The sequence below is a fragment of the Stenella coeruleoalba genome (assembly GCF_951394435.1).
Source record: "Stenella coeruleoalba genome assembly, chromosome: 1".
NCBI lineage: Eukaryota > Metazoa > Chordata > Mammalia > Artiodactyla > Delphinidae > Stenella > Stenella coeruleoalba.
The window spans coordinates 114,305,758-114,331,267 of NC_137169.1; the positions used below are offsets into that span (position 1 = coordinate 114,305,758).

General features: G+C 39.5%; 1 protein-coding gene across 1 annotated transcript in view; it reads right to left on the reverse strand.

Moving 5' to 3' along the window:
* The window catches only part of LOC307198120 (interferon-activable protein 203-like), a 68,152-nt gene that overhangs the window by 18,627 nt on the left and 24,015 nt on the right, over positions 1 to 25,510 (reverse strand). Inside the window, exons 3-7 of the mRNA XM_079944791.1 lie at positions 21,070 to 21,207; positions 7,622 to 7,906; positions 6,565 to 6,698; positions 5,769 to 5,930; positions 4,100 to 4,267 (exon numbers count right to left, since the gene is read on the reverse strand). Coding sequence (XP_079800917.1) covers positions 4,100 to 4,267; positions 5,769 to 5,930; positions 6,565 to 6,698; positions 7,622 to 7,886 — 729 coding nt within the window. The 5' untranslated portion in view covers positions 7,887 to 7,906; positions 21,070 to 21,207. The remainder of the gene's footprint in view (positions 1 to 4,099; positions 4,268 to 5,768; positions 5,931 to 6,564; positions 6,699 to 7,621; positions 7,907 to 21,069; positions 21,208 to 25,510) is intronic.

Genomic DNA, 25,510 nt, shown 5'->3' on the forward strand with positions numbered 1-25,510 from the left:
ATTTGCTCTGGAATAATAGTACATCTTCAGATACCCTCAACACCTCCCCAGCTTGGAGTCCAACCAGGATTTCAAACTTCTCTCTGCAAATGTTAAAAACTCAGGTGATCAAAATTTCATCGATCTGTTTTGGAATTCTGGCTCTACCTCTGCTGCAAACTGGCCTGTATCAACTTCACCAAGACAACACTTGGAGTAATTTATTAGTAGAAAACTCTACCAGGTTATAATGGAAGCACATCTCTGAACAATGTTGGCTGTACTTATGGACATTTTATTAACTAAGTCTTCATTACCTTATATATTTACCAAATAAGCAAATCGGTTCTATCATCTACTCTTCAAATCCAGGAAACCCAGGTCTGCATTCATTTGAATGCTTTGTTTATCAGCATACCAGAGACACTGTTTCAAATTCATAATTCCAGAGGCAGGATTCTGCTATCTACCTAGTCTCTATCAAGCAACCAAATCTTTCGTAGTTCTCAGCAATAAACAGACCCATTCACGGTTTCACCCAGGGCATTCTCAGTACATGGATTTTTATAATTGTTTAAGCCAGGGCAGGAAGTGTCTGTAAAATCAATTATTTTGACTACCTTTGGTTTCACTGATGAAAGACCATTTCTAACGTTCTGCAGTATAGAATTGCCGCAGTTCTTACCACTTCTAGCATTCATTTAACCAATCCATAAAGTATCAGTTGTTGGTAAAATTGTAGTTGAGGGAGCTGCTTAAAATGCCTGTCTCTGGCATGCAGCTACTTGATTAGAACACCCTCTGACCTTCCTTGTCACTTCATTCCTCATTAGAAGGCTTAAGAGTCTGGGCAATGGAAACAAATCTGAGATATAACACTATCCGACATAAATTTTTACAAATAAATTTCAGATATTGTAGCATTTATACAACAATATATGCAACTAAAAGCTCAAGTTTTAGAATTCAGTTAGGCTACATTTGAATCCTGGCTCTCACATTCACCTTCTGCATGAACTTGGAGAAGATTTCTAACCTCTAAGAACTTCAGTTTTCTCATATGTAAAATGGGATTAACAATAGCATCCTCGTGTGACGTTATAAAGAACAAATGAGATAGTGTACACAAAGGACACAGGTTTTAGAGTCTAGCATCATTAAATGCTCATTACCTAGAAATATCACTACATTATTATTTTACAGTAGACACAGGGCTTTCTATTTTTGCTCTGATCCACAGATGTTTCATGCTTAATGTTGGCTTTCTTGATGGAAACCCAATATAGAGGTGGTATGGGAAGCACTTTATTAAAGAAGCTTCTCTATTCACTTCTGCTACATTTAGTAATTCAATCTCATTGACAAGAGCATCTTGATCATTTTTTACATTCGGTTAAACCAAAAACTCCCATCATAACAGGAGGATTTAGGTCCCTAAAACATACTATATGGCTGGATAATACTTAAAAATAGTAATTGAATTTTTTCCCTTGGCTTATTTCCTTCACCGCTCTACCCTGTTCTTGAAGCATGCCAATGTGTGCTGTTTGCTACTGGGGAGACATAGCAGCAGGAATAAAAGAAAATATTGGTCTGCTTCTGTCTTTGAATCCCAAACAGAGCCTATATTACAAAGAAAACAGTTGGGAGACCCCATGATGAAGAAGAGCAAGGCTTTCCTGCTCTTTCCACTGATGAATCAAAGACAGAATGGGTCAGATCGTCTTTGTGCCAGGTCTCCTACAGAGGTGGCTGGACCCCAAAGAAGAAATGACTGAATGGTGTGTTTAGGTGTATGAGGCCAAAAGGACAGATGAGCCTCCCTGGGATTCCTGTGCTCCAAGGAGTTTTAGGGGCAGCAGAATGATTCTTATGAAAGTAGAAATGACTATGTCACAAGTTTAGGCAGATAGGACCTTAGAAAGTGTCAATTCTAAGCCTGTATGCATAGAAAAATAGGGTTGTCTTGCAAGGGGGGGCGGATATGGGGATATATGTATACGTACAGCTGACTCACTTTGTTACACAGCAGAAACTAACACACATTGTAAAGCAATTATACTCCAATAAAGATGTTAAAAAAAATAAAGAAGAAAAATAGGGTTGTCTAGAGATGTCCACATAAGTCATTGTCGTAGCAGAGAGACAGTGAGCCTGGGGTTTCAATGACTAGACCAAGGCCAGCTGGACCTAGAGGCAAACAGGCACAGATTACTAGCTCCATCCCATAAATAAAACAAAGAGAGACTATGTGAGGAATTATTAATCATTGGAGGTAACAGTAATAAAAACAATAACAAAACTTGAAAAGTCTTGTCAGAAGAAATCTGTCTTCAACTGGTATACATGGATTTGCATAGGGGGCTTCAGCCTCAGCAGCTTGGAACTTGGGTGACAAACTATTTTAGAGAATAGTGATTTAAATACTCCTTTTGCCTATGCCTCAGTCACTTGCTTATCTACCGCAGAAATAGGCATTGTACCCCAGTGTGATGATAAGCACAGGGGTCAGATCAGGGCAGAACAAAGGCAGGCTAGGATAGGAGCTGATACACACGTGTGTGTACTCACTTTTCCATTCTCATCTGGTCTTTGCTGGGAAAGAGCACTGTGAATGAAAACTACGGCCTGCCACATCCATAAACTGAGGATGCTGCAGCCATCAAGCCATCACATTACAGCTGCCCCAACGGTAAGCCCTGAGGGAACTCAAGATAGAAACAGGATGCCCGCCATCTAGCAGTCAACTGCTGCAGCCAACCCTGATGGCACACCTTGAGGAAACTCAGCATGAGAAAGCACAGGAGACTGGCCCCAGATAGCTGAGGTTCATAGCAAAGGAATGATTTCAGTGAGTTCAGACTCTTGCATCTTCCTATACATAGAAAAGTGCTAAATTCCTTAACTTGAGATATCTGGCTGTCTTTATTAACAGTAATCTTTTGATGTTCCAACTACCTGGTCTTTGTTGCAAAACCTCCTATACATCCTGGCTCCCCACTTGCTTCTTCAGAGCAGTATCTCAGAGCTATCTGAGATTCTGTGTCCCCCGCTTAAGTCCTCATATTGTCTGCTGAATAAAACATAACTCTCAACTTTTAGGTTGTGCATTTTTCTTCAGTTGACCTGCGCCTTATAACTGATGTTATAGTATAGTAACAAAGAAAAATGTACATTTATTACAGTTGCGATAAGTGCTAAAAAGGAAAAGGAAACAGATCTTTGAAAGCAAACAAAAGGAATACCTAGGACTTCCCTGGTGGCACAGCCGTTAAGAATCTGCCTGCCAATGCAGGGGACAAGGTTTCGAGCCCTGGTCCGGGAAGATCTCACATGCCACGGAGCAACTAAGTCCATGCACCACAACTACTGAGCCTGTGCTCTAGAGCCAGCGAACCACAACTACTGAGCCCGCGAGTCACAACTACTGAAGTCTGCATGCCTAGAGCCCATGCTCTGCAACAAGAGAAGCCACCGCAATGAGAAGCCCACACACCACAATGAAGAGTAGTCCCCACTCACCACAACAAAGACCCAACGCAGCCAAAAATAAAATGTAGATAAATAAATAAATTTATTAAAAAAAAGAAAAAAAGAGGAATACCTAATGTATTCTGGGAGGGGGGGTATCAGTGAGGACTTGTATGAGGAAGAGATTCAGGTTTGCACCTGAAAGGTGTAGACACCTGAACCAGTGGTGAATCAGGACAAGTGATTCCAAACAAAGAAAGCAGTCCATGTCAAAACATCTGACATGGGAAGGAGCACAGAACTTTGAAAATAAACCCTATCATGTGGTGGGTGAACAAAGGGGAGTAGGGCCAGGGAAAGTGGAATGTAAGGGTGAACACACATTCATCTTGACTTGTCTGGTCACCTTCCCCTCCTCTTTCTATTCAACACAAGAGTGTAACCCTCTCAAAATTAGAGATTATTTCATAAATACATGCTTTGTAAATAGCCAAGGAGTTAGAATAGAGTGGGATCACAAAACATACACGGAAAAATGAATGAGTGATTATATTAAATAAATAAATGGTAAATTGTGGGAAATGAGATTATGATAATTCTTGTACTTATGTTGTAGGAGGTACAAGGAATGGGAATAGGGAGCAGGTACCTTGACTGAGAAACTGCTGGATGGTGTTGGTGGAGGTATAGATTTCACTGGACAACTGCTCCCAGTTGGGCATTTGCTGGTTGCTGAAGTTCCTGGAAGTTGACTCTGTTTCTGAGATACGGTCTTCCTTTTTAAGTCGTTAATTTTGGTGGCTATGTCATTTTTTTTCTCGAGAAAAAAAGATTTTTTCCTTAGTTCTTGATAATGATATTCAAAATCACATAGAACACAACATCATTTCTTTTCTCTCTTTTTTTTCTTTTCTCTTTTTTAATGTAGAGTCTTAAGTTTTCAATTTTTTTCTGAAATAATAGCACATATACAGATACCTGTATTACCTATCCTTCTCCTATCTCAACTAGGATTACAAATTTCACACTCCAAATATTAAAAGCTCAGATAAAATTTCATTGTTTTGGGATGGAATCCAGGTCCTACATCTGATGAAAACTGGCCAAAGCAGGAAGGTAAACTTCCCTGGTTATAAGGGAAGCAAATCTCAGTCCAGAATTGGCTGCATTTAAGGATGTTTATTAACTATGACTTTCTGATCAAGAAAATACACAAGTGGGTTTCTGATATCTGCTCTTCAGGCTCCTAGAAACCTACTGATATTTTGGGAAAGATTACTGGACGAAATATGGACTCTTGGAACTAATAAAAATGACAACAAGGAAACTACACCCCAAATAGAGAGTCCCTTTATATGGGAGGTCTGTCTTCAAGGGGCATGTGTGTGTGTGGGGGGGGGGGGGTGGGGGTGGGTATGCAGCCTGAGTCAGAGGGCAGCTTGGTTCATAGGTGAGAAACTATGTTAGAGAATAGTGGTTTAAATCCTGCTCTTGCCTACCCTTCATGTTGCCTTGGGGCCATCTTTTAGTGCCCATTCATCTCAAATACAGGCTCCATAGTCCTGGGTTGCATATAACCACAGGGCAAAACAAAAAGCAGGTTGGAATAGGAGTCAATGTCTACAGGTGTGAAATCACTTTCCCACCCCTGTCTTGTCTTCCTCTGGGACAGGTTACCTATAATCTGAGCTCCTTGTCTAGAAGGAAAGAAAAATGTAGTTATCACAGTTGTGATAAGTACTATAAAGGAATAGTAAAGTGTCCAAACAATGAGAGTATCTGATCCTTTCTTGAAAGGGGTTGTTTCAGTGAGGACTTGCCTGGGGAAGGAATTCAGGTTGGTACCTGAAGGTTGAAAGCATTTGAGCCAGAGAAGAGATAGGGATAATGAATTCCCAATCAAGGAAAGAGCCTATGTGCAAACACCTGACATGGGAAAGAGCATATAATGCTGAGAACTAGTCTAGGCCCGTGGTTAAGGGGAAAGGGGTGAAAGGAGACTGAAATGTAGGGGAGAAACATACCCTTATAGTCATGTCTAATTGTCTGGCCACTACCATTCCTTATTTCAGGACCAAACATAAGACAGTCACATTCTTGAGGTCAGGAATTATTTCATAAATGCATACCTTGCCAAAAGCCACAGGACTTAGAATACATTGAGGTCTCAATATCTGCATTTGATAAATTAATGGGTGATTTTATTATATAAGGAAATTTTATATAGTAAGGGATTACTGAGAAACTCTTTCAAGGTCATGAGGATCCTTATAATATGATGTAGGGTGGTGAACATATTAGGAACAGGAAAACGGTACCTTGGTTGAAGAACTGCTGGATGGGTTTGGTGGAAGCATTTGAGGAGTCTGGGGAAGGCTCTCAGTTGACTCTGTACTGGTTACTAACAATCCTGGAAGCTGACTCTGATCCTTCTTTAGATTCATCCTCTTAGATTCATTAGTTTTTGTGGTTTTCTTTCCCTGAAAGTAGGGTTTTTTCCCCCGGTTAATACTTTTCAATAATAAAAGAAACACATCTTTACTACTGAGAAAATCAAATTTTTATTATTAGATTCTAATTATACTAAAATTTATGTCCTTGGGAACTCCAGGGAACTACATATAGTCCATTGTCTGAAGAGATGCCCAGAAGGTAAGCAGTGCACATGTATGTTGGCTTCATACAAATAGTAAGGAAAATTTTATACATGTCATTCCTGTACTCACTTCTGTGTTGATGAGAGGAGCAGTGGACTTGGATTTAGAAGATCTAAGTTTGAATTTAGTCTCTTTGAGTAGGCTTTGGCAAGCTGTTTTCCTAATCTGCTTGCTATTTTAATATACATCTAAAAGAGGGGTAATGATTTCATATTTCCACCATAGGGAATTATATTACACAATTTAAAGTGCACAGTAGTTCAGAAACATAATGGGTGATCAGTACCTATTAATTCACTGGCTCTAAGATTAATTTTCACTCTGGCCCTGGATCCCTTTTTCTCTGATTCATTTATTTGCACGTTGAGAAATGAATAAAGAACTAAGTGTTCATAAGAAGGTAACAAGTAGAAAAGCCACAGTAAAATCTCCTTTTGTGGGACCTTAGCCATCCTACCTTCACAGGTGTATCCTTGATTGATTCAGGTCCCAAAGCTTTATCAGTGGTGGATGTAGATTGGTCAGGACTGGGTTTATTCAGCTTGCTTTTTTTCGCTGGAGTTGCTTCTTTTGCTCTGCTTCTCCTAATAACTGATGTGGTAAAAAAGAACATGATAAATCCAGAGGAGATGGTCTAAGATACCTGAAGCACCTTCAATACTATTTCCTGTCACTTCCTGCTTGTGGATCTGGGTAAGCTTGTATCTGCCTCTACTGCATTAGCCTAGCTTGGCCATAGGTGGCCAGCAGTAGCAGCATAGGTATAGGTACTGGCTCAGACTTCCTCAGTGGTTTCCTTTCTTGTCCCCTGTACCACAAGCATATTCTTCCTGTCCTCTGGACTCCTATCTAGCTCAGTCGAACACTTTTACAATCCACTTATTCTATATTTTCCTTTTAAGAATCTAAAGTTTTCATGATGCTAGTGGTGGGTCAATTTCTACAGAAGATCTATTTGAATTACTGAAACCAGAGAAAATGAATATAATCTAATTTGTGATGGGACAAAGTGGTGATACTAGACTTTGACTTTTTAAAATATGTTTTCCTAATCCAGTGGTTTTATAAGAGGCAAGTTCTTCACATCTCTCAGAGGTAGGTTTTTATTTAAGTACTGCCTCAGAGTTTTTCTAGAAAGTATAAAAATGATAGAGTAAATATGATAATAGAGCATGCATATCAACTGATTTAAATATTTCAAGAATCTACATGTTCTAATTTTGTTTCATCATTGTCTAACCTTTCTAATGTATGGAAGCCTCAGCCTTTCTCATCAGCTCCTTCTAATATTTCCTTTGCCCACACCCCCAAAATACACCCTCTAAAACATATCAGATCTCTTTGTAGGAAAGGCATCCTCTAAGTTGTCAATTTGTTGGCATCTGAAGTACTACCATTGTCATGGCTACTGAGTCCTAAGTTGGGAAACAGAGGTCTAAACTTTGACCAAATCAGGGTTCTATTTAAGGTTGAGGTCAGTACGGAGAGAGTGTGAAAGAGGTTCTTCCAAGTACCTTTTAACCTCTCCTTTCGAAGAGTTTTAGCAAGGTCTTTAAGTTCTTCTATATCTTTGATCAAGTCTATTAATTTTTCAACACAGGCAGCCCCAGGGTACCTTACTTCCATCAAGTCAGCAATCTTAATTCTGTCATAGTCATCTTGCATTTTACTAGTCAGTCTTAAATCCCTGGCCAGTAAACTCTTAATCATGCTAAACTGATAATCCTTGATGTGCTGAAATCCTTTCAGCAGAACAATTCTTTTGAATTCACTCCCCATCTCTCAAGTTAGGGATGTGCCTGCAAGAGAAAAATAACATACAGTGTTACACCTTTATACAGACAATTTAAAAGACTGGTTATATCTATGTGAGTTAACGGCATATGTCAAAGTATTATCCATGGGTGTGTGTGACAAAAAGAGACTATTACCAGATGTGTTACTGCAGAAAATGGGTTGAAAACTGCTGTATGAGAAACTTCTAAGAAATTCTCCCATTTTAATGATGATCTTGAGTTGGTTTAAGGGTGGGTATGGTGGAAGGAGGTCCAGAAATAAGCAATGGTTGCAGTGTGTCAAGTATGGACTATGCAGTGTCAAAGTCCCTGATTCCTCCTCCCATCCTTTATTGGAGCTGCAGCATACTTCTTGAATGTCTGCCTTGTTGGTTCATGACTCTTTCCACCATGTCTGAAGTGGCCTATGAACAAAACGGGCTGCAACCTCTCACCTTATACAAATATCCTTCTGCCATAGCACTACAGCTCCACGCTGGGTACCAACCCTAGTCCATCCACTTGGCACTTCCCTAGTCAGTTCTTATTAGCATCATCTCTCCCTGGGGCGTGGACCATGTTCTCTGTGTCCTATGTGCCCATATCAGTGTCCCTTTGTTGGACTTCTCCCTTCTCTCTTAGACAGGATCACAGCATTTATTGGCTGGAATTATTTCGATGGCTGCTTGATTTTTCTCCTTCCAGGCTTAATTTCTCTAATCAGTTCTTTTCATAGAGCCAGATATCTCTCTATAAAGCCACAGTTCTAGCTCACTTGACATCCTTCAACAGTTTCCCATTTTCTCTTTGAAAAAGTTCTTGCTCCATAGCCTGGCTTAAAATGCCTTGAATTATCTGCCTTTCTTTACCTCTGTAATTTTTATTATTTATTTATTGTAATTTTTGCTCTAGAAATACACACCACACCTTACCTTTTCATATTTCATGACTTTGTTAATTCCCTTCCCAAGGCCTAGAAAGCCATTCCCATCTCTCTTCCTCTGAATACCTCCTTAGAGCATTCAAGACTCAACTGAGGCTTTGTCTTCTGAAAGCTGCCAGGGGCCTGACTTGGGAGGGAGTGTCCCTCTCTGGGCCTCTTTAGCACCGCCCTGTGCACCTCCTTGATGGCACTCAGTGTATGGTGTGCATTCCAGTTTTCTGTTTCAAGTCATGAATTCTTTTAGTTAGGAAACATGTGTTTGTGTACCTCTTCTATAATTGGAATGTTCAAATTCCCAGGGTTGTGAATTATTCCTTCTTGAGAGATCAGGAGCATCCTCAGTGAGATCAGGCCCATAGAGTGATGAGCCCACACTGGCCCAGGACCACCACAGTGCTGCAGACTGCCTTATCAGAAACCAGCCAATCCACCAGCAGGCCTGAAACAGCCCAAGAATCTCCTGGGCCATTGACCTGCCTGCCAGTAGGTCGAAACCAATTCTGGGACACCATGGACCCCTTAGCCAGTGGCCCTAGGCTTTGGCCCCAATGACCAACAGGCTTATACCAGCTTCAGGACCTCCAGGGTCCTGTAGCCAGTGGCCGACCCACCAGTGAGCCGGCACTAGTCCCAGTAAGCCCTGGTCCCTGGTCCTGTCCTTTAGCAAGCTGACTCCAGCCCTGGGGCCACTGGGCCCCAGACCCAACCACCAACAGGCCAACACCAGTTCTGAGACACACTGGACCCCTCAGCCAGCTGCCCCATGACCAAACCCCACTCACTAGTGGCCAGCACCAGTTTTGGGACACGCCAGAACCTGTAGCCTGCTGGCCTGCCCACCAATGGGCCAGCACTGTCCCTGGGACCCCCAAGGTTGCACAGCCGGTCACCTTGTGACCCAGACTCACCAACCATTGTCCTTAGCACAAGGCAGGGCCTGGCAACCAACTGGGGTCAGCCACACCTACCAGACTATACACGATAGTCAGCCGACCACAAAAGAAGACTTGCATAGCCCTCATAGGGTGAACCCCTAGAGCAGGGGCCCCCGAACCCTGGGCTACAGACAGGTACCAGTCCATGGCCTATTAGGAACAGGGCTTCACAGCAGGAGATGAGCAGCGGGCAAGCAAGCAAAGCTTCATCTGTATTTATAACTGCTCCCCATTGCTCGCATTACTGCCTGAGCTCCACCTCCTGTCAGATCAGCGACCGCGCTAGAGTCTCATAGGAGCGCGAACCCTACTGTGACTGCGCATGTGAAGGATTTAGGTTGTGCACTCCTTATGAGAATCTAATGCCTGATGATCTGAGGTGGAGCTGAGGCAGTGTTGCTAGCACTGGGGAGTAGCTGCAAATATAGATTATCGTTAGCAGAGAGGTTTGACTGCACAGAGACCATAATAAATCAATTGCTTGCAGACTCATATCAAAACCCTATCAGTGAGTGGCAAGTGACAAGCTGCATCTGGTGGTAGGCTTTATAGTGGCAAGTGAGTTGATGTACTTCAATTGTACAGCTGCATCTGGTGGCAGAGCTTAAGCCAGAATCCGACACATATTTTAGTCTGCACATGGCTGGCCCATTATTTTATTTACTACTTCTGTCCATGCCTCTTTCCCGCATTGCGCACTTGTCTCAGTCACAGTTTTGGCAAGCCCGCAAGCTAACCCTAGCCAAAATGAGTAAAAAACAAAAGTCACTGGAGAGCTTCTTTGAAAATGGGGAAAGACCCAATGATGAGACAGCAGAAGACTCTTAAGACTGCCAACAAAATGAAAGCTGCATTTAAAAGAAAATACCAAGAGTCCTACTTAAATTACGGGTTCATTGCAACAGGTGATTCACATTCTCCAAGCCCACTTTGCATAATATGCGGTGACCAGCTATCCAACGAAGCCACGAAACCTTCAAAACTGTTTCACCACATGGAGACAAAGCACCCTGCATGAAAAAACAAGCCTTTGGATTTTTTCAAAACAAAAAAACGTGAACACAAAGAACAGAAGCAATTATCGAAGGCCACCACTTCATCACATGTGTCTGCACTGAGAGCATCATTCTTAATGGCTAATTGCATTGCTAAAGCTAAGAAGCCCTTTACTATTGGTGAACAGTTGATCCTGCCTGCTGCTAAGGACATTTGTTGTGAACTTTTAGGAGAGGCTGCAGTTCAAAGGTGGCACCTGTTCCTCTTTCGGCTGCACCATAACTAGATGAATTGATGAAATAGCAGAGGATATTGAGGCACAATTGTTAGAGAGGATTAACGAGTCACCGTGGTATACAATCCAGGTTGATGAGTCTACCGATGTTGACAACAAAGCAACAATGCTTGTTTCTGTGTGATATATTTTTCAGGAGGATTTGCATGAGGATATGTTATGTGCACTTTTGTTGCCAACCAACACCACAGCTGCAGAACTATTCAAGTCTTTGAATGATTACATATCAGGAAAACTGAACTGGTCATTTTGTGTTGGTATATGCACAGACAGAGTGGCTGCCATGACTGGACAGCTTTCTGGTTTCACTACTCAGGTCAACTGGGTCGCTTCTGAATGTGAGTCTACGCACTGTGTCATCCATAGAGAAATGCTGGTTAGCCGAAAAATGTAACCTGAACGTAACAACGTTTTGCAGGATGCGATTAAAATTATCAGCCACATTAAAGTACATGCCCTTAACTCACATTTGTTCACGTAGCTCTGTGAGGAGATGGGCACAGAGTACACACATCTTCTCTTATAAACAGAAGTGAGATGGCTTTCTAAAAGTAGATCACTGGTGAGAGTTTTTGAGTTATGAGAGCTGCCTCAGAGATTTCTTTTAGAAAAACAGTCACATTGGCGGCAAATTTCAGTGACACAAAATGGGTCTCAAACTTGCTTACTTGTGTGATGTTTTCAACCTGCTCAACAAACTCGATCTGTCACTTCAGGGGAGAGCTACAACTGTGTTCAAGTCAGCAGATAAAGTGACTTCATTCAAAGCCAAACTGGAATTAGGGGGGTGACGAGTGAACATTGGGATATTTGATATGTTTCAAACATTAGCAGGGATTTTGAGAGACTGAGCCAGGGCCTTCTTTCTCCCAGCTGGTGCATGATCACCTATCTCAGCTTTCTAGAGAGTTTGAGCATTACTTCCCAACCACAAAAGACCCCCAAACTGGGAAGGAATGGATCTACAACTCATTTGTGAGTAAGCCAGGTGAATCGATTTTGTTCATGCTAGAAGACGATCGACTGCTTGAGACTGCAAATGACAGTGGCCTTAAAAGTATGTTTGAGACAACTTCAAATCTCCATGCAGTCTGGATTAAAGTCAAGGTGGAATATCCTTAAATTGCCACAAAAGCACTGGAAAGCCTGCTTCCATTTCCAACATCCTATCTTTGTGAAGCAGGGTTTTCTGCAGTGTCAGCAACCAAAACAAGATTATAGAGTAGACTGGACATGAGCAACACACTTCAGCTGTCACTGTCTCCCATCATCTCCAGATGGGACCATCTAGTCGCAGGAAAACCGCTCAGGGCTCCCACTGATTCTGCATTATGGTGAGTTGTATAATTATTTCATTATATATCACATTGTAATAATAATAGAAATAAAGAGCATAATAAATGTAATGCGCTTGAATCATCCCAAAACCATTCCCCCCACCTCAGTCTGTGGAATAATTGTCTTCCATGAAACTGGTCTCTGGTGCCAAAAAGTTGGGGACTGCAGCCCTAGAGCATATAGCTCTGGTGACCAGAAGGGAGTGCACTGCTGGGACAAATAGGACATCTTCTACAAAAGACTACTTCTCCAAGGTCAGGAAACATAACCAACGTACCAAATACACAGAAATAAAAGAAGAAATTAGGTAAAATGAAGCTATAGAGGAATATGTTCCAAATGAAGGAACAAAATAAAACCTCAGAAGAACAACTAAGTGAAGTGGACATAGGCAACCTACCCAATAAATAGTTCACAGAGGTGACCATAAAGATGCTCAAAGAACTCGGGAGAAGATTGGATGAACAGAATGGAAAGTTAGACGTTTTTAACAAAAAATTAGAAAATATAAAGAAGAATCAAACAGAGATGAAGAATAAAATAACTGAAATGAAAAATAAACCAGAAAGAATCAACAGTAGAGCTAATGATACAGTAGAACAGATCAGTGAGCTGGAAGACAGAATAATGGAAATCACTGAAGCTGAACAAAAATTAAAAAAAAGAAAGAAAGAAATGAGGACAGTTTAAGAGAACTCTGGGACAACATCAAACATGTTATCATTCATCATATCATAGGAGGGTCCCAGAAGGAGAAGAGAGAGAAAAAGGGGCAGAGAACATATTTGAAGACATTAATAGCTGAAAACTTCCTTAACCTGTGTAAGGAAACAGACAGGAAGCCTAGAGAGTCCCAAACAGGATCAACCCAAAGAGGACCACACCAAGACACACTGTAATTAAGATGGCAAAAATTAAAGATAAGGAGAAAATATTAAAATCAGCAAGGGAAAACAACAGGTTTCATACAAGGGAATTCCCATAAGGCTATCAGCTGACTTTTCGGCAGAAACTCTGCAGACCAGAAGGGAGTGGCATGATATGTTTAAAGTGATGAAAAAGAATAATCTACAACCAAGAATACTCTTGCCAGCAAGTCTTTCATTCAGATATTATGGAGAGATTAAAAGTTTTACAGGCAAGCAAAAGCTAAAAGAGTTCAGCACCAGCAAACTGGCTTTAAAAGAAATGTTAAAGGGACTTTTCCAAGTAAAAAGAAAAGAAACATGAAACATAAAAGGAAAAAAATCTCATTCGTAAATGCAAATATACAGTAAAGGTCATATATTAGCCATGTATAAAGCTAGTAGGAAGGTTAAAAGACAAAAGTTGTAAAATCATCTACATCTGCAATAAGTTGTTAAGGGAAACAAAAAGATGTGAATATGATGTCAAAATTATAAATGTGGAAAGGGGGGAGGAAATGCAGTGTTGTTAAAATGTGTTTAAACTTAAGAGGTCAGCAAGTTAAAATAATCATATATACATGAACAAGACAAGGATGCCCACTCTCACCACTTTTTTTTTTTTTACATCTTTATTGGGGTATAATTGCTTTACAATGGTGTGTTAGTTTCTGCTTTATAACAAAGTGAATCAGTCGTACATAAACATATGTTCCCATATGTCTTCCCTCTTGCATCTCCCTCCCTCCCACCCTCCCTATCCCACCCCTCCAGGCTGTCACAAAGCACCTAGCCAATATCCCTGTGCCATGCGGCTGCTTCCCACTAGCTATCTACCTTACTACGTTTGTTAGTGTGTATATGCCCATGACTCTCTCTCGCCCTGTCACAGCTCACCCTTCCCCCTCCCCATAACCTCAAGTCCGTTCTCTAGGAGGTTTGCGTCTTTATTCCTGCTTTACCCCTAGGTTCTTCATGACATTTTTTTCTTAAATTCCATATATATGTGTTAGCATACGGTATTTGTCTTTTTCTTTCTGACTTACTTCACTCTGTATGACAGACTCTAGGTCTATCCACCTCATTACAAATAGCTCAATTTCGTTTCTTTTTATGGCTGAGTAATATTCCATTGTATATATGTGCCACATCTTCTTTATCCATTCATCCGATGATGGGCACTTAGGTTGTTTCCATCTCCGGGCTATTGTAAATAGAGCTGCAATGAACATTTTGGTACATGACTCTTTTTGAATTTTGGTTTTCTCAGGGTATATGCCCAGTAGTGGGATTGCTGGGTCATATGGTAGTTCTATTTGTAGTTTTTTAAGGAACCTCCATACTGTTCTCCATAGTGGCTGAACCAATTCACATTCCCACCAGCAGTGCAAGAGTGTTCCCTTTTCTCCACACCCTCTCCAGCATTTATTGTTTCTAGATTTTTTGATGATGGCCATTCTGACTGGTGTGAGATGATATCTCATTGTAGTTTTGATTTGCATTTCTCTAATGATTAATGATGTTGAGCATTCTTTCATGTGTTTGTTGGCAGTCTGTATATCTTCTTTGGAGAAATGTCTATTTAGGTCTTCTGCCCATTTTTGGATTGGGTTGTTTGTTTTCTTGTTATTGAGCTGCATGAGCTGCTTGTAAATTTTGGAGATTAACCCTTTGTCAGTTGCTTCATTTGCAAATATTTTCTCCGATTCTGAGGGTTGTCTTTTGGTCTTGTTTATGGTTTCCTTTGCTGTGCAAAAGCTTTGAAGTTTCATTAGGTCCCATTTGTTTATTTTTGTTTTTATTTCCATTACTCTAGGAGGTGGGTCAGAAAGGATCTTGCTGTGATTTATGTCATAGAGTGTTCTGCCTGTTTTCCTCTAAGAGTTTGATAGTTTCTGGCCTTACATTTAGGTCTTTAATCCATTTTGAGCTTATTTTTGTGTATGGTGTTAGGGAGTGATCTAATCTCATACTTTTACATGTACCTGTCCAGTTTTCCCAGCACCACTTATTGAAGAGGCTGTCCTTTCTCCACTGTACATTCCTGCCACCTTTATCAAAGATAAGGTGTCCATATGTGCATGGGTTTATCTCTGGGCTTTCTATCCTGTTCCATTGATCTATCTTTCTGTTTTTGTGCCAGTACCATACCGTCTTGATAACTGTAGCTTTGTAGTATAGTCTGAAGTCAGGGAGCCTGATTCCTCCAGTTCCTTCTTTCGTTCTCAAGATTGCTTTGGCTATTCGAGGTCTTTTGTGTTTCCATACAAATTGCAAAATTTTTTGTTCTAGTTCTGTGAAAAATGCCAGTGGTAGTTTGATAGGGATTGCATTGAATCTATAGATTGCTTTGGGTAGTAGAGTCATTTTCACAATGTTGATTCTTCCAATCCAAGAACATGGTATATCTCTCTACCTATTTGTATCATCTTTAATTTCTTTCATCAGTGTCTTATAATTTTCTGCATACAGGTCTTTTGTCTCCTTAGGTAGGTTTATTCCTAGATATTTTATTCTTTTTGTTGCAATGGTAAATGGGAGTGTTTTCTTGATTTCACTTTCAGATTTTTCATCATTAGTATATAGGAATGCCAGAGATTTCTGTGCATTAATTTTGTATCCTGCCACTTTACCAAATTCATTGATTAGCTCTAGTAGTTTTCTGGTAGCATCTTTAGGGTTCTCTATGTATAGGATCATGTCATCTGCAAACAGTGACAGCTTTACTTCTTCTTTTCCTATTTGGATTCCTTTTATTTCCTTTTCTTCTCTGATTGCTGTGGCTAAAACTTCCAAAACTATGTTGAATAAGAGTGGCCACTCTCACCACTTTTATTTAACATAGTATTAGAAGTCCTAGTCACAGCAACCAAACTAGAAACAAAGAAAAATAAAAGGAATCCAAATTGTAAAGGAAAAATTAAAACTGTTACTGTTTGCAGATGAAATTATATTATACATAGAAAATCCTAAAGACACCACAAAAAACCTACTGAAACTCACCAATGAATTCACTTTAGTTGCAGGATATGAAGTTAATATATAGAAATCTGTTGCATTTCTATACACTAACAATGAACTATCAAAAACAGAAATTAAGAAAAAAATCCCATTTACAATCACATCAAAAAGAATAAAATGCTTAAGAATAAATCTACTAAGGAGGTAGAAGAACTGTATTTGGAAAACTATAAGACACTGATGAAAGAAATTGAAGACAACACAAAAAAATGGAAAGATATAATGTTCATGGATTGAACGAATTAATATTATTAAAATGACTAAACTACCCAAAGCACTCTACAGATACAATGCAATCCCTATCAAACTACCAATGGCAGTTTTCACAGAACTAGAACAAAAAAATCTAAAATTTGTATGGAAACACAAAAGACTTCAAACAGCCAAAACAATTTTGAGAAAGAAGAACAAAGCTGGAGGTACCATGATCCCTGATTTCAGACTATACTACAAAGCTACAGTAATCAAGACACTATGGGCTTCCCTGGTGGTGCAGTGGTTGACAGTCCACCTGCCGATGCAGGGGACATGGGCTCGTGCCCCAGTACGGGAAGATCCCACATGTCGCGGAGCGGCTGGGCCCGTGAGCCATGGCCGCTGAGCCTGCGCGTCCAGAGCCTGTGCTCCACAACGGGAGAGGCCACAACAGTGAGAGGCCCGCGTACCGCAAAAAAAAAAAAAAAAAAGACACTATGGTACTGGAATTAAAACAGAAATATAGGTAACTGGAACTAGATAGAAAGCCCAGAGATAAACCCATACACATATGGTCACCTTATTTTTGATAAAGGTGCAAGAATATACAATGGAGAAAAGAGAGTTTCCTCAATAAGTAGTGGTGGGAAAAGTGGACAGCTACATGTAAAAGAATGAAATTAGAACACTCCCTAATACTATACACAAAAATAAACTCAAAATGGATTAAAGACCTAAATGTAAGGCCAGACACTATAAAACTCTTAGAGGAAAACATAGTCAGAACACTCTATGACATAGATCACAGCAAGATCCTTTTGACCCACCTCCTAGAGAAATGGATATAAAAACAAAAATAAACAAATGGGACCTAATGAAACTTAAAATTTTGCACAGCAAAGGAAACCATAAACAGGAAGAAAAGACAACCCTCAGAATGGGAGAAGATATTTGCAAATGAAGCAACTGACAAAGGATTAATCTCCAAAAGTTACAAGCATGCAGCTCAATATCAAAAAAACAAACAACCTAATCCAAAAATGGGCAGAAGACCTAAATAGACATTTCTCCAAAGAAGATATACAGATTGCCAACAAACACATGAAAGAATGCTCAACATCATTAATCATTAGAGAAATGAATGGCCATCATCAAAAATCTACAAATAATAAAAAAAGAAAGGTCATGAAGAACCTAGGGGTAAAACGGGAATAAGACACAGACCTACTAGAGAATGGACTTGAGGATATGGGGAGGGGGAAGGGTAAGCTGTGACAAAGTGAGAGACTGGCATGGACATATATACACTACCAAACGTAAAATAGATAGCTAGTGGGAAGCAGCCTCATAGCACAGGGAGATCAGCTCACTGGTTTGTGACCACATAGAGGGGTGGGATAGGGAGGGTGGGAGGGAGGGAGATGCAAGAGGGAAGAGATATGGGAACATATGTATATGCATAACTGATTCACTTTGTTATAAAGCAGAAACGAACACACCATTGTAAAGCAATTATACTCCAATAAAGACGTTAAAAAAATCTACAAATAATAAATGCTGGAGAGGGTGTGGGGAAAAGGGAACCCTCTTGCACTGTTGGTGGGAATGTAAGTTGATACAGCCACTATGGAGCCCAGTGTGGATTTCCTTAAAAAACTAAAAACAGAGCTACCATATGACCCAGCAATCCCACTACTGGGCATATACCCTGAGAAAAACATAATTCAAAAAGAGTCAGGTACCACAATGTTCGTTGCAGCTCTATTTACAATAGCCAGGACATGGAAGCAACCTAAGTGTCCATCGAGAGATGAATGGATAAAGAAGATGTGGCACATATATACAATGGAATATTACTCAGCCATAAAAAGAAATGAAATTGAGTTATTTGTTGTGATGTGGATGGACCTAGAGACTGTCATACAGAGTGAAGTAAGTCAGAAAGAGAAAAATAAATACTGTATGCTAACACATATATATGGAATCTAAAAAAAAAAATGGTTCTGATGAACCTAGGGGCAGGACACGAATAAAGATGCAGACGTAGAGAATGGACTTGAGGACATGGGGAGGGGGAAGGGTAAACTGGGACGAACTGAGAGAGTGGCAAGGACATATATACACTACCAAATGTAAAATAGATAGCTAGTGGGAAGCAGCCACACAGCACAGGGAGATCAGCTCAGTGCTTTGTGACCACCTAGAGGGGTGGGATAGGGAGGGTGGGAGGGAGGGAGACGCAAGAGGGAGGAGATATGGGGATATATGTATATGTATAGCTGATTCACTTTGTTATACAGCAGAAACTAACACACCATTGTAAAGCAATTATACTCCAATAAAGATGTAAAAAAAAAAAAAAAAGAAAGAAATAATCACTATGTTGCATAACAGGAACTACCACAATGTTGTAGGTCAGTTATACTGCAAAAACAAACAAACAAACAAACAACAAACTCATAGAAAAGAAATTAGATTTGTGGTAAACTGTGAGGAGAAAGGGAATTGGATGAAGTCAGGAAAAAGGTGAGAACTTCCTTTTATAACATAAATAGGTACTAGGGATGTAATGTACAACATGATAAATATAATTACCACTGCTGTATGTTATATATGAAAGTTATTATGAGAGTATATCCTAAGAGTTCTCTTCATAAGAAAAAGAAAATTTTTTTGTACTTCTTTAATTTTGTATCTATATGAGATGATGGATGTTGCCTAAACTTATTATGCTTATCGTTTCATAATGGATATAAATCAAACACTATGCTGCACACCTTAAATTCAAACAGCGCCATATGTCAATTATGTCTCAATAAAACTGGAAGAAAAAAATATAAAATGCAGACCTTAGCTCCCTTTCCCCAGATAATCATTTAGATTCATTAAATAGCCTCTCTGAAGTTTCTAGATTGTGAATTTCAAAACATATCTAGTCCCAGGGGTAAGAGAAGAGGTACTCCCCATCTATCTTGAGGGGAAAATAATTTTTAGAGTAGAATTTTTAATCTAGTCTAAATGATACTTAAATATGAGGGCCTCAAACACTATTGCATTCAAGGCATTGGTAGTTTTGGCAGACAAAGACCCACATGGAAACATTTATTGGAAATAATAGTCAGTAAAAATTAATATATAAAATCAAGAAAAACTGTAAGCTGAAAGGTAAGTAAGGGTGAAAACTTAACTTGATTAGGTGTGTCTATGCCTTAAAAATAAATAAAGCCCTGACTGAAGAGAAGAGAAGCAGGAAGTATATCAACATGGTGGAGGGAGAGAGGGAGGACAAAGAATATGACAGTTCACTAATGTATTTGTCTTAAATGGTAAGTCAGATGGGGGTATAAGTAAAAAACAAATCAAAAAAGGAGAATATAGAAGTATCATAAATTGAAAAGAAGAAAGCAGATACAAGACAATATATGTTAATTATCAGCATAAAGGTTCTAACCGGTTAAGCTTAAGTGACAAATTGGTCAACTTGGATTTAAGAAATCTGCCAATGTATTGTTAACAAAAGATCACTTAAAGGTGGAAAAGTAAAATATTTATCATGCAAAGAGTAAGTAAAAGAAAACCAGTTTATCTATATTACTGTGGTTTTAAATAGATCTGAAGATAAAAAGTATCATCAGAGCACAACACAATGATAAAACGTCCACCTCCTAGGGAAATACAACAGTTTTAATTGTGTATTTGCCTATTAAAAGTAAATATAATAAGTGTAATTAACAGCATTTATCTAACATACATAAGATTCTGAAATGAATATTAAAAATCTTATATTCTAGTCAAGCACATATAAAATATTACTGTATCAGGCCATACAGAAAGTCTTTAAACAATTCTAAAAGTAGACAATAGAAATCTATTTGTAATTGCCTCTCTCCTATGCCTTGCCACCAGAAAAAAAAAAGTATTAATTTTCAGGAAGGCAGAAAGGAATCCTAAAAGAAACTGAAATAACAACACTGGCAGCTGGTGTAAAATGGAGTCTAAAAGAAAAAGTAAACTGTCTTAAGAGAGGTAAAGAAGCCATGTTTTATATAACTGTACTTGCGGAATTGAAACTTGTCTGCTCTTCTCTGTGTGTGTGTGTTTTCTAAAATTAGGACAATGCCATACAATACACTTTTATATCCAGATGTATTTTTTTACTCAATATTATTTTATGATACTTTTATCATGCCCCTATCTTGACTTTCACCGAGGCCCCCACCACAGCCACCAAGTTTCCTGTGCATCTTCCAGGGAAGGAAACCAAACCTTTGCTCTAAATATAGCTCATGCCGCTAGTTGCCTGGGGAATAGATTATAATATCTTCTATAGTCAAAATGCATCTCCCTTTGTTCAGGCTTCAGTTGTAGTGGAATAAAATGTCTATTATTTGCCTAGGCAGTAAAGGATTAGAATCAAGCTACTGCTGTTTTCACTTTTCTGAGTATAGTTGATATAAAACATTTCCCCCCAAATTCTTCATGACTAAAGCTCCCCTTCTCACCTTGAGGCTACCAACCAGGTACCCACAGCTCTCTAAAGAAATCCCTACCAGTCTTACCTCAGTGAAAATGTCCTCCACAGTAGTCTAGATGTTGAGGTTTTCTTCAGATATGCAAGAATCACTGCTTATTTTGCTTAAGTAGGACGATAAATCAGTAAAGCTCTCAGAGACTGAACTTCAGAATTTTATAATCTCCTGAAGGGCAGAGGAAAAAGAAGTATTTTGAAAGACAACAAGGAAAAAGGGCACTGGCTATACAAAAACTTGACTTAGTGCTGGCTTCCTCATACGGTGCTTTCCCCGGGGAGAGAGAGAAGTTAGGAAACAGTATTGAGACTCCTCCCACCAACGTTCTTAGCTTTCAGTTTCATTAGTCAGAGAAAATAAACGGTCTATTTCCTGTAAATATCTTAATCAAAATGAAAAATTATGGCAAAGTTACACTTAAAATTTTTTTATTATAAATGTCAGTAGATGAAAAGAGTTCCAACATTAGGACTCTGTTATCCAGCAGACTTACATGAGGGTCATTAGAAAACTATATTCCCTTGAATGACTCTCAAATATACAAGAAGTAAGGTAAGCCATCTGGCCACTTATCCCTTACTTCCTGTTCTCAGAGTAGCAGTGGCAAGAAGAGATCTTGGAAGAACCCTCTATCTCTACTCTTTTTGACTGAAACTCCTGGAAGGGGGTGAGTTTTCTATAAAATAGCTGTTGGTTTAAATAGCACCTAAAACATTCACCCAGTTAATGACTGACACACCTGGAGCTTGACAGAAGTAGAAGGTCATTACAAATATGTGAATCCTTTCTCAGATTATGTAGAAAGGAATGTGATATTAGTGGCCCTCTTGACTATGATTAGCTACTTAACTTCACTGATTAACCTCATGCTTACTCATCATGCTTTCTGCATTAGTCAAAGGTAAACACAAGTGGCTAGTGGGCTTATATCATGACAGCTTCGAAACCTTGCAAATTCTGGAAGAACACTGAACCCCTGGAATAAGAGGGGCCTGATAAACCTTCCGGTCTACGGTGTTACTTCTGTGAAGGACAGTGGATACCTTCCGGAGTACCATACGCCCTGAGATGTCGAATAAATGCCACCAGCCAGCAGACCTTATAGTGGTTACTCACCAGCTGATCTGCAAGTAGAGTGAGATCATGACTGCAAATGGGTCCTAAAACAACTAATGTTCGTAGATAATCCGAGGTCTTCTAAAGAGAAGAAAGCCAATTACTTTCATACAAACTAGAGTGATGGAAGGGATAGTTGAAGTCTGGATATGAAACCATCTGAATAACTTCACCAAAGTAGGAGTAAGTCAGGAAAAAGCAAAGAGGATCTGGAGTGAGGTCCAGAAACACCTGTGGGTGTTCACTGTTTCCTGTCACAGGTTTTAGGTTGCTGTTATGTGGATACATGGAGCTGGTGTTAAGGTAATGCGTAAAGAGGAACTTTAGGGAGGTCAGGAGATCCCACTCCAGAGATCAGAGGGCAGTGGACACATGGGAGGAATGGCCATAATTCAGAACATTTTCCTGCCCCTTTTCTTATAATCAATTCATGTGGAGTAATGTTCTCAGTAGAGACTCCAGTATACAACACACAGATTACTGTTATCAATAAACACAGTTCAGAGCAATGCTCCATAATTCATATTGTGCAGTTGGTATTTTAATAGACGAAGCAAAGGAATGCTAAAAAACCTTAACTTTGCCAACCTAGTTAAGGTTTACAGAATTTCACTCTCAGGAGGATGAAATGTATGGCATGGAAATAGAGGCAGACACTCAGTTGTGCAAACCAAGACAGTTCAGCTAGAGAGGCGAGATAGGAAGGGAGTAGGAAATGTCAGCACAGTTAGTATGTGTGTTGCTGGTTCTATGGCAGCAAGACAAATTCTAGACTCCTCTGAGGAGTGAGCTAGTTACTTCATGCCATGGTCACGACTGGCTTGGAAATTCAGTGGGATTCAGCATTAGAGGAAATTAGAATAACCAAGGGACTCGAGAGTGCAGATTAACATCAATCTCTGGTTTTGGCAATTCAGCTGAATAATATTCTTCTCAAACTTTAGGTTTGGCTTTTATTACCCAAACACACACACACACACACACACACACACACACACACACACACACACGTATACATACACATACATGTATGCACTCTCATACATGCATGTACACACACATGCACAGACAGCCAATCATTCTCCTGTTTTTGCATTCTTGGAAGAAAATTCTTCTATCTACTTTTTTTAATTCAACAAATATTTAACAATAAGTAAGATTTAAGGATCTAATGTACAGCATGGTGACTATAGCTAATAATACTGTATTGTATACTTGAAATTTGCTAAGAGAGTAAATCTTAAGCATTTTTACCAAAAAAGGTAACTTTTAAAGTTTGTGTTTGTGTGCTCTTTTTACTCTTAAATATGAGTAAACAGACATGAATCACGTTCAGAAAAACCCCTAATGTGAAAAAGAACAAAACATGCAGAGAAAGGAACTTAAAAGAAACAGAGACAAAGGATGAGGGAGAAGAAAACTACATATATATATATATAGAGAGAGAGAGAGAGAGAGAGAGAGAGGAGAGAGAGAGAGAGAGAGAGAGAGAGAGAGAGAGAGAGAGAGAGAGAGGGAGAGGGAGAGGGAGAGAGGGAGTCATCAGAGATAGAAGGCATTGTATCAATGAAATAAAAAGATCATGCTAACAAATGTGAAAAAATAAAGAAATTAACAGAAGAGTTTTTAGAGATGTGTCTTTTAAATGTGATAGCAGAAAAAATTTAAACTTAATAGAGTGGTGGAGGATAAATTTGAGGAGTTCCTTTTCAGTGTATACCTAGAAGACAATGAGATGGAGAAAAGGGAGAGAAAAGAAGAAGTGTAGAGGTTTATGCTTTGGTGAATATTAACCAGCTCAAGGTGGTTATATATAATAGATGCCCAAGCAAGAATGAACCAAGACAATAAAGAAAAGGAAGTTATCAAAGAACTAACATCTAGCTTGCTGAATGGTGGGGGGGGGACAACATATATAAAAGCACATTATTTTAAAATCACAAAACACCAAGGAGAGAGCAAGTCTTAAAGCTTCCAGAAGAAAAAAAAAAAAAACAGATCACATCCAAGGATTAGGAATAAGAATGGTATGGCCTTTTTTTTTTTTTTAACATCTTTTTTGGAGTATAATTGCTTTACAATGGTGTGTTAGTTTCCACTTTATAACAAAGTGAATCAGCTATACATATACATATATCCCCATATCTCCTCCCTTTTGTGTCTCCCTCCCACCCTCCCTATCCCACCCGTCTAGGTGGACACAAAGCACTGAGCTGATCTCCCTGTGCTATGCCGCTGCTTCCCACTAGCTATCTATTTTACATTTGGTAGTGTATATATGTCCATGCCACTCTCTCACTTTGTCCCAGCTTACCCTTCCCCCTACCTGTATCCTCAAGTCCATTCTCTAGTAGGTCTGAGTCTTTCTTCCCGTCTTGCCCCTAGGTTCTTCATGACATTTTTTTTTTTTTTAGATTCCATATATATGTGTTAGCATATGGTATTGTTTTTCTCTTTCTGACTTACTTCACTCTGTATGACAGACTCTAGGTCCATCCACCCCACTAAAAATAACTCAATTTTGTTTCTGTTTATGGCTGAGTAATATTCCATTGTATATAATGGCATGGCCTTCTTGACAGCAGCACCAGAAGCTAGAAGACACGGCGGGTGGGAGGGGGGCGCAATCGCTTTACCACTTGAAGGCAAACAATTTTTAGCCTGGTATTCTATACCCAGCTGACAATTAATTACACATAAGCATAAGGAAGGAACAAAATTATTCAGGGAATCTCCAGGACAACGATGAAGAGAAGTCCCTGAACCTTGACTCGTGAAGAGCTGGAGAGCAGAGCAGCTTGTCCAGATGGAAGGGTTGGACACGGAACTCAAGGAGGACTCCTGACCAAAGAAAGAGTGGCGGGGGGTGCGGGAAGGAGGGGGTCTGCCTGTGCTGCAGGTGGTGAGTGGCCCTTATAAAGTGAGTTTGCTTTGAGGGGAATTTTACAATTTTGGCAGTTTAGAAAGTCCTAGGGACCAGGGCATAAAAAGTTGAACAAACTATTAAAGAAATGTCATTGACTTCAGAAAAACATTAAAGATGCATAAGGAAGCAACACAATACAGTATATAGCTTACCTGTGAGTTTTATTTACATAGTCATAGTAATATAAAATACCAAACATTGATTTGGCCAAAAATACCAAACATTGATTTGGCCAAAAATTTTTTGAAAAATTTTGAAATGACTGTATTGGGGAAATGGAAGGAAGGAATCACATGTATTTGTGAGATGTGGGGCTCTCACAATGTACAAGAAAAAGGGTTTCATATAAAACAAACTTGTGGTTACCAATTATCCCCGGGGAGGGATAATTTAGGAGTTTGGGATTAATGTACACACACTGCTATGTAT